The sequence below is a fragment of the Cyprinodon variegatus genome, unplaced genomic scaffold (assembly GCF_000732505.1).
Source record: "Cyprinodon variegatus isolate N-32 unplaced genomic scaffold, C_variegatus-1.0 Scaffold354, whole genome shotgun sequence".
In the NCBI taxonomy this organism is placed as follows: domain Eukaryota; kingdom Metazoa; phylum Chordata; class Actinopteri; order Cyprinodontiformes; family Cyprinodontidae; genus Cyprinodon; species Cyprinodon variegatus.
The window spans coordinates 24,617-34,098 of record NW_015150807.1 but is presented as its reverse complement, the minus strand read 5'-3'; the positions used below and the strand labels follow the sequence as shown (position 1 = coordinate 34,098).

Below are 9,482 nucleotides of genomic sequence, written 5' to 3'. Positions count from 1 at the left end.
CGTGGATCGGATCGGGACAAGCCTACTCTAGATAATAATATATTCTTAGTTTTTTTCATATAGTGGGGGAATAATAATTAATGCAGTCAGCTAAACACAAACCAAATCATCATTTTGCCAAATAAAACAAAAAAAAAATCGCCATCAGAGCCAGCGTTGCTTCACACACAGCTATGCTGCAGATAGGGTGCGGTTAGCCCTGGCTGCGGTTAACCTTGCAGATCCTTAATCAAAAAATGGGCCATATAGTGACACTTTAAAGTATAATGTTCTCATCTTAAATTACCTTAAAACATACTTTCATAGAACAATGGCAATAGGAAAGTGAGCTTTTAACTTAATACTCTGAGCTCTGTGAGCGCTCCACTGGAAGCTGCTGCTGCAGTGCATGCTGGGACAGCTGTCAGTCTCTAGAACAGACAAGTCTGCTCTGATGCATGCTGGGTAAAGAGGGAGGTGCGAGAACAACATCCGGTTGAAGTTGTCCGTTCTCTGTCTTGTGTTCTTGTGAATTGGAACACCAGAGCTGAGGCTGACGTTTTGCAAGCACGAGAGCGCACAAGTAGACATATTGAGAAATGTCCATTGTTTCATCTTCTCCGCTGCCATCGCACCCTTGCTGTCATTGCATAAAGCCCGCCCTCTGACTGTCCGCTTCACTGTTTGATTGGCCAGGCTGATCTTAGGTGAACCAGCCAAGCTTTGAGTGGACGGTAGCTAAGAGTGGGGGAAGCTACATTATTTTCCAAGTTGGAGGGAATCTTTAGTAGCCTTATTTTGGTTTTACGTGTTTTTAGATCTCCAGGTTATAATGCGTAATCTGGTTCCCTTCTGTCCCTAGTGTATAAAAAATAAAGATTTTTTTTTTGTTTTTATTAATGGAGTTAGAACCGTCCATGCCTGCTTTTCAAGGCTAAACAGATTCTCTCTAATAGAGACTGACAAACACAATTTTTTATTATTTTTTTAAAGGTTTATACCTTTTATTATTTTGACATGAGTCTCACTATCCTTGGAAAGTTTTGCTGTTTTTGTTCAGTTTTTTATTGGATCCGATTCTTTATGCCGAGATCGCTTTCTCTTCCCCCAGTAACACATTAAAAATCCCACAGTGAAAACAAATGTGACACGTCTCATTTTAAACAGAAAGAATGATATATCGATGCATTAATGTCCGCTACACATTTTCACCGACCATATTCCACCGCCAGTGTTTTCAAAGGCCTTTTAATACAACAATAAACCAGTTAGGTGTTTATTTGTCCAGCTGTACTCTTTTATCTAATCAACTTTGTATGTTACATCGTGGTTAAGTAAGTTCCCTTTTTTTTTTTTTTTTTTTTTTATTATTTCAGATTAAATGTCATATTTATCATTGCTGTCAATTAACTGGATGAACACATTGTTTTATTACATAAAAGTCCAAGAAATATAATCCAAAGTCTGCACATGTAGTCTTTTACTTATAAACTCCACTTGTTGACCGAGGGGTAAAAGGGAAGTAGGTCAGTGACCTAACAGACCAACACACTATCCAGGGTTTTAGAAACGCTCCATATGGAGCCCTATTAGTTCATCACAGCAGGGAAAGAACTATATTTGAAGGAGATGGGATTTCTGCTCCGGTTCATCTGACAGAACCAGAGGATGCATTCTTACTCTGATCTGCTCTGGTGTTCTCCAGCTCCTCCAGTTTAACTAAACTGTCACCAGTTATAGGTGTTTTTAATGATAACGGTTGGAAATCCCCACAAATACATGGTTAAAGTGGGGCGTGCTTCGGTGGAGCAGTGGTTGGTGAGCGTAACCCATGTGCAGACGCCTTGGTCCTCGACGATGTGGTCTTTTCTATCCCTCTCTCTTGTGCCTCCTTTCCTGTAAGACTACTGTACAATAACGAGCCACTAGTGCCGTACAACCTCAGAGAAAAAGAAAGAATAACAAGGTTAAGAGAAGTTATTGGAGATAACATCCATAGAACGTTGGTGCTCTGTTTCCTGACTCCACCAAAGCATTTCCCAGAATCCATCAAAAAGCTTGATGGCGGTTCTTGAACGCTACATCATCAGCCTGTCTTCTTTTCAGAGCTAAGTGGCTTCAAAAGCTTTCATCTGAAGAATAAGTGGATGGTTTTCTGCTTTATCTATGGATGCTGATCAGGCTCTGAAGGGCAGATTAGACTTCTGCAACCGAACACATCAAATGTTGCTTGCGTCTGGTCGCGAACCAGTTTTGCTGGTATGCTTCTGGAGTGTACGTCTGTAATTTCTAGGGACGCACAGCAGTTTCCCTCCAAAGCGCAAGGGGGAGCCTATTAGAGAACTTGCAAGAACTTTGACTGATTGTACTTCCGAACCTCCTCGATTAACCTTTCGTCGTAGTTGCCCAATGTAGTTGTTCCTCGGTTTTTAAAAATGGCACCGAATCGAGAAGGACGACCACACAGACAGCCGGAAAGGCATACCAAGGACCAATCACAGCTGCTTTTTGTCTGCGCACTTTGGCTTGAGGTCTACGCGGGTTTGTGACCGTCTGATGCGTAGTCAGGATTTTTTTTTAGGTGCGCGCTCAGAGACAGATTTGACGGTTGCAGAGGCTATGCTTCAGAAGCATAAATTGGCCTTTAGTTTCTGTGCACCTAGATCCTACTCACTTTAGAGAACTGAAGCCAGAACAAACTTTCAAGCTTTGAGCGAAGCCATCAGGGAGCTGCCAAACTCAATAGGAGCAGTAAGTGAGGATTTTTTTTAAAAAGAGGCTGATAAGTTAACTGGTTCTGCCTGTGTTCTGCAGTGGAGACGGGACCATGAGGAAAAACATCGACGTGTGGAAGAAATGGACTACCAGCAACAGCCTGCACCTCCATGGGTGAGTCAGAGGGAGACGCCGCGGGGATCAAGGAAGACGAGGAAAGGTCTGTTCATGCAGCTCTAATTAATTTGGCAGTAGTAATATATGTGTGTGTTTCTAGGCTGCAGCTGCGTATTGCAGTGCGTGGAGTTGAGCAGCTGGCTGTGGGGGGGAGGATGGTGTACTCCACCTGTTCACTCAACCCTATAGAGGACGAAGCCGTCATAGCGGCGCTGCTGGAGAAGAGCGAAGGTAAAGGACACTTTCACACAGAAACTCTGTTCTCATCCTCTGGATTTATAAGCAGAACAACCAACCAAATAAAGAGACAAGCTCTTATTTGATGACTTTAATTAAAATCCAGTCGGTACCTGAAAAAGGGGGGAATAAGAGGCTACAGTTTAATGAATAAAACTTGAAACATCTGGTCATGTTTCTCTAAAAAGATATTTAATCTCTAAATCTGTATCTAAAACCTAACTTTTGCAGGAGCACTGGAGCTGGTTGACGCGTCGGCTGACCTGCCAGGGTTGAAGTGGATGCCCGGGGTGACTTCCTGGAAGGTACTGAAGCTCAGGATTTTAACCAATGGTTTTTGAAGTTCATTGTCCAAAGGCTGAGCTGAAACTCTCTCCTGTTCTCTAGCTGATGACCAAAGAAGGCCAGTGGTTCTCTGATTGGGCCGATGTTCCCAGCAGCCGGCACACTCAGATCCGTCCCACCATGTTTCCACCTAAAGACCCAGAGAAGCTGGCCGCCATGCACCTGGAGAGATGGTACAGATCCATACATAGAAAAGCGCTTACTGGGGGGAGGATTTGGTCAAACAGCAGTGTGTTGCAGTGAGCTTGTCACAGATATTTTTGATTTATGCCCAATATTGAAGCGTGGTCTGCGCTATGTTATTCCACAACACAAGAGGGACAATCAGGAACTAGCTGTGGGTCTAGATGTGGCCGAGGCCGTTAGGAAGTGGGGTCAAGTTTGTGCAACAACGGAGGGACATGAGGGGGAAAAAGAGAGGAGATCCAGGTGGAAAAAGGGTCCCAGAGTTCGCACGCACCTTGCTCTTCTAGCTGGTCCATCTTCACAAGTCGTTTTCCACAATGGCGGTCATACAAATAAAACAAGACGCTAAGGTACCAAAAAGGAAATATGCATGGTGTAGAGCTGATGTAGATTTGACCAATCAGAGGCCTCCGGTCTGCGATCACCTACAATTATGAAGAGGTGCAGCAGAGTGTCTGCGGAAGGGGCGGGGGCACATTTGCATTCACTGCGACACACATGCAGACGACCTGGTTTATGAGTAAATCAGCCGTAAAGAAAGAAGAACTGGGGAGCGGCCATGTTTGTTTTTTAACTCTGTACTAAAACCCCCTCTACATTGGACTACAGAATGATTGAAAAAATTTGGACTAATGGTATCTAGACTGTAGGTCTTCAACAGGGGGTCCGTGACCCCTAGGGGGTCCACGGAGGTACTGCATGGGGGTCGCAAAAGTTTTTTTTTTATATATTCCCCCCTGCAATTTTTCCACTAATTGAAAAGTCTTTAAATACACATAAACATGAATTAAACACACTGTATTAAACAGATAAATGGAGGCAGAAGATGTCTTTCAGTCATCAATGCACACATTCAGTGACACACAGGAGCTTTTTTAAGCTGGGCACCGTTTCATTCACAACATCTGTCCCATCGACCAGGAATCAGAATCAGAAATACTTTCATAATCCCAGGGAGAAATTACTTCCGTTACATGAGTCCTTCTGTAATAGATGGACTATAGGACCAGTTTGATATAACACAATATATATAATTAGGGCGTCCCCGCTCTATCTCGCCATCAGTTTGGGGGTCCTTGGCCTGGAAAACGTTGAAGACCCATGATCTAGACAGTACAGTTTGGTATAAATTTGGGTTTTAAATCAAATTAGACCGATACATCGGGCAGATGACATGTTAGCTGCTTTCTGTTGTATCAAAGTAGGCTGATATAAAAATGCTTTCAGCCACCATGCCTTGAGATCATGTGTCTTTAGAGCATTTGCGCTTTCTTCCATTCTACAGCTATTATTGTGTTGTGGAATTTGCTAATAGAGTTTTTTTTTTTTTTTTTTTTTTTTTTTTTTTTAATAAAATGAGGAAACCGAGGCTGAAAACTAAGACGGCGAAAGAAATTATTATGTTAAATAGTAGAACTATAGAGCAGTTTTGGCTATGTTGTTTACTAACCTGGACTAAAATCAGAAACTTAAATGCATTACAGAAGTATCATATTTTTTTAGCATGGAAATTTTTTTGTTCTGCCCTTTGGTTTGGCAGAATCACAGGAAACTTTCATGCCTTTTCAAACAAGTTTGCCACAGACGGAGTGAGCCTGTTCGATGTCAGTTTCCTTTTCCGTGTCTCATTCTTTTCATATTCACAATGGTGATGAAGATGTTTGGATTTCTATGGTATCAGTTTCCTGCCTCTGACCTGAGCATGTAATGAGGCTGATGTTCAGCGTTTAAACCCGTCTGCCCCACGATCGACTCTGGCAAACTCCTCTCCTCCACTGATTCTCTCTTGCTTCAGTCCTTTTCTTTGACAGTCAACAGCGTTCTGCATGCTCCCTGTGCTGTTTGCTGCCATTCCTTTTCCTCCAATGCTGGATGTGCCGTTTGCCGCGTCATCGCAAGTTTCTTTTTCGGTCGTTTTCAGCCGTAAATGTTTGGTCAAATTTTCTGTGCATCCCTAACATTTTCCCACAATAGCGTCCTAGCTCTACCTGAATGCAGTGATTCACATTGTGCTTTATAGTCTATAGTCGGGGTAACCAGTCTTGGAGCTTAGATTTTAGAGTTTAAAGATTAGGAACTGGGGAAACTAGTTTTGAAAGTGCCTATAGAATAAGATGCAAGTTGTCATGAACCGTTACAACCTCTGATCCTTTTGTGAATTTGTTCTTTTGCTAGATTTGCTAAATCTACTGTATCTTTGAAGGAACCTGACTGCAGCATCATAGCTGGATTATGTTTATGTATTTAGCAGACTGGATTATCCATTCTGAGTTTTAGTTAGAGCTGAATTAACCTCAGATAGTAGACGTTAAAAAGCCTCCTCACTGCTTCCAAAATGAGAAATCAATAAGCAGTCTGAGATAGTCTGGGGGGAAAAAATATGCATAATGAAACCAAATGAGGAGGCATCTGGATAAATGTTGGTTTACATCACCTGTCGGTGGTTTTAATGCATGCATGGTGATGTCATTTCTACATCCTTCATGACCGCTCAGTGATTTTTATCTACCCATTTAGACCTTTAGAGGGAGCCGTTGGTCCTCTTTTGGAAGCACCTTTTGTGAGGTTTTAGAAACCCTGTCTTCCTGTCAGTAGGTGGAGCTCTAGCTGTCAGAGCTGAGATTGATGTTTCTGTTTTTTATTTTTCAGTATGAGGATTCTGCCTCATCACCAGAACACAGGAGGCTTCTTCGTGGCGGTGCTGGTGAAGAAAGCCCCCATGCCGTGGAACAAAAGACATCCCAAGGTGCTTTAGACAAACACCTTAACATGAAACAAATCCTACAGAGCCTCCAAATGCATCCCTAAATGACATAAAGTCTACTTTATTTGCTCCTGTAGCTGAGGAAGAGCGCCGCAGCCCAAACCGGAGGCTCCTCCCCAGCAGACGCCCCCTGTCCCCCCCCAGAGGGCTCACAGGAGGAGATGGAGGAAGGTGGTCCAGAAGCGAAAGTAGACGAGGAGGCAGAACCTGCAGGCGCTCCTTTGGCTCAGGAGGCTGCTGGTAAACAGGAGGCGGTGTGTGGGTGAGTTCTGTTCAGGCTGTAAATATGGCGGACGATGGCCTTTTCTCTATAAAAACTATTAGATTGTTCATCCATCTATTCATCTTAAGTTTTATAACAAAAAAAAATAAATAAATGATCCATACTTGGAAAAAATGTGTCCCTCAGACCTCCACCATCCAAAAAGCTGAGGCTGTTTGGCTATAAAGAAGACCCGTTTGTGTTCCTAACTGAAGCCGACCCCGTCTTCAACACCATACAGTGAGCTCCTCTGTCTCTATAAGTGGTTTCAGCACTTTAATCCTCTTCTATCTCTCTGTTTATTTCATTTTCCCCTTCTTATTCTCCCTCAGATCGTTCTACGATTTGTCTCCGGACTTCCCCAAGCTCAACGTCCTCACCAGGACGCACGAGGGCAAGAAGAGACACCTGTACATGGTGTCCAAGGAGCTGCGCAACGTGCTGCTCAATAACAGCGAGCGCATGAAGGTAAGGTTTGTCTCCTCAGGGGCTGCTGGGGGATTTCTTTTTGCTTAGTTCATGATGATGAGGAGGAGGGATTCCAATCTGATGCTTAGATCTTCACTAGAAGAGATCCCCTCATTAGCTACGTTTACATGCGCAAAATTTCCCCGATCGATCCAAACCTTGGTTGATCGGAAATTCAAAATCTCCGTTTACATGGACACTAAATGAAATGATCCGATCATGACGTGTGTATACATGTACCAAGCGTTGGATCAGATTAAATCTTTTAAGCATGCGCAGAACTTCCTGCCAAACTTGGCAGTTCTGTCTGCGTCTGGTTTTTGGGAGGCCTGACAAACGATGCGCTCGGAGCGAGCGGAAAGAAAAACGGAGAGAGGAGGAAAAAAGCGCTTGGCAGCGAAATGCCCGAGAGAAAATGTAGAGAATGAGCGATTGAACCGGCGTGGGAGAGCGAGTGGGCTGTGGAGAGAGAAAAGAGGAAGAGGAGGAGGATAAATTCCTGCTTCCTGCAGCTTTAAATGAACTTGAGTGTATAAGTCGGCGTTCCTAGACTCCTCCCGCCATGTTGTTCACAACAAGAGCGAGAGCGACCGGTGGTTTCCTGTTGTTGACAAGGCGGAAAAACGTCGCACACATGCGCAGTGAAGATTATTTTACTCTTAAGATCCGAATGGGTGTTTACATGGACGCCAATCAGAATGGCGATCGGCAAACACCACCTCTCTCTTTCAGAATTAAATTTATTTCCGATCGGACCGAATCGGATTAGAATCTTCAGTCTGACATGTTTACATGAAACATTTTTGATCTGATCAGGCCTTCAATCCGATTAGTTGTGTCCATGTAAACGTAGCTAATGTCAATGAAGCTTTGAATCCTGAGAAACATCTTTGTTTTTGGCCTTTTGTTCTGTGTGAAAACAGACGAGACCCTCTGCTTCCCTAAACTGTAACACCTGTTTAGGTGGGGGATGAAGACAGATTTAAGACGACTTTAGAAGGAAAATAATCACATGATGGCGTTCCTTTTCTCTCACTGTTTCTCCTCTGTCTCCGTTATTATAAGGATGGTTTATTTTACTTAAGTATTGACTAGAACTTTAAATAAGCTTTTCTTGGTAATCTACCTACATCACTGCATTTCATTAGGTCTGTGGTTAGCTGTTTTTTTGCATTATGTTAACCAGTAGCTGTTCCATTTACCATCAAATTTTGCAAATGTTAAGGTAAAAATTATTTAACAGCTTGTATTTAATTCAGGGGGGAAAAAAGTGATCCTGAAGTATTTTTGTGGCATGTCTACTGATTTAACATCGGTCTGATCTTTGCTTCCTCAGGTCATTAACACTGGGGTGAAGGTGTGGTCTCGTAACAGTGATGGAGAGGAGTTCGGCTGCGCTTTCAGACTGGCTCAGGAGGTAAACCGTTATTCCAGAGGGCTTGCCTCCAGAGCTGCCACTAAAGATTATTTTCTGAATCCATTCATTTGTGCGTCTTTTTCCCTCTAATCTATTAATAATGAGATAGCAACAGGTGCTTTAAAGATATAAAATAATCGCATTAAAGCTGGCATTATTTTTTTTTTAAATAATGCAATATATTTATACAATTTTCACCTAATTGCTACTCTAAATCGGTTTCGTTAACAGCTAATGACATGTTTCAGACTGAAAGCTCCAGTTAACAAATGAATCAGCGAATTTAGTTCAAGATTATTACAATAATTTATTAATCCAATTGTTTCAGCCCTACTTGTCACTAACTGACCAATCAGAAATCGCATTTGTCTGGAATTTAACCCCCCTTACCTGGATCAACTCCACCCTCTTTTTTTTCTTATATATATATCTTCTGATTGAAAAAGAAACAAAAAGAAACAGACTCATTAATGAGAAGCTCCTTCTGTGATTTTGGTCCTGGCCATAAATGGAGGAGTTTAACATATTGGAGGCGGTAATCTCATCCAATAATCCCAATACGTAATTTCTTGGTCTACATTCAAAAACATCTTGCATCATGCTGACTACTAGATCCCAGAGAAACTTGGCTGTGGCAGCATCATGCTCATACAGATGCCTCTCTTCTGTGGGAAGGTGAATGGAGCTAAATTGGGCAACTTTGTTAGAACCAAATACTTCAGCATTTTCTGGTTTTATTACTTTTGCAAAACTGTTTTAAAGCAGTAGAGATCGTCTGCCCTCCTTTTTTCCTCTTAGAGCTGTATGAATGTTTGTGCAATCATTTTCACAGCTGCATAATATTTGTCTAAAGTTCAAATAAGATGAAAACTGTCCCTCTGTCTACATCTTCCTGTCCTTCTCAGGGAATCTACACTCTTCAGCCGTATATT

The 9,482-nt window shown here is 42.5% G+C and overlaps 1 protein-coding gene across 1 annotated transcript in view; it reads left to right on the top strand.

Annotated features, from left to right (window-relative positions):
- The window catches only part of nsun2 (NOP2/Sun RNA methyltransferase family member 2), a 14,574-nt gene that overhangs the window by 2,624 nt on the left and 2,468 nt on the right, over window positions 1-9,482 (top strand). Inside the window, exons 7-16 of the mRNA XM_015385989.1 lie at window positions 2,794-2,868; window positions 2,972-3,102; window positions 3,340-3,413; window positions 3,496-3,626; window positions 6,289-6,385; window positions 6,481-6,665; window positions 6,813-6,905; window positions 6,998-7,133; window positions 8,470-8,550; window positions 9,456-9,480. Of these exons, the coding sequence (XP_015241475.1) occupies window positions 2,794-2,868; window positions 2,972-3,102; window positions 3,340-3,413; window positions 3,496-3,626; window positions 6,289-6,385; window positions 6,481-6,665; window positions 6,813-6,905; window positions 6,998-7,133; window positions 8,470-8,550; window positions 9,456-9,480 (1,028 nt within the window). The remainder of the gene's footprint in view (window positions 1-2,793; window positions 2,869-2,971; window positions 3,103-3,339; window positions 3,414-3,495; window positions 3,627-6,288; window positions 6,386-6,480; window positions 6,666-6,812; window positions 6,906-6,997; window positions 7,134-8,469; window positions 8,551-9,455; window positions 9,481-9,482) is intronic.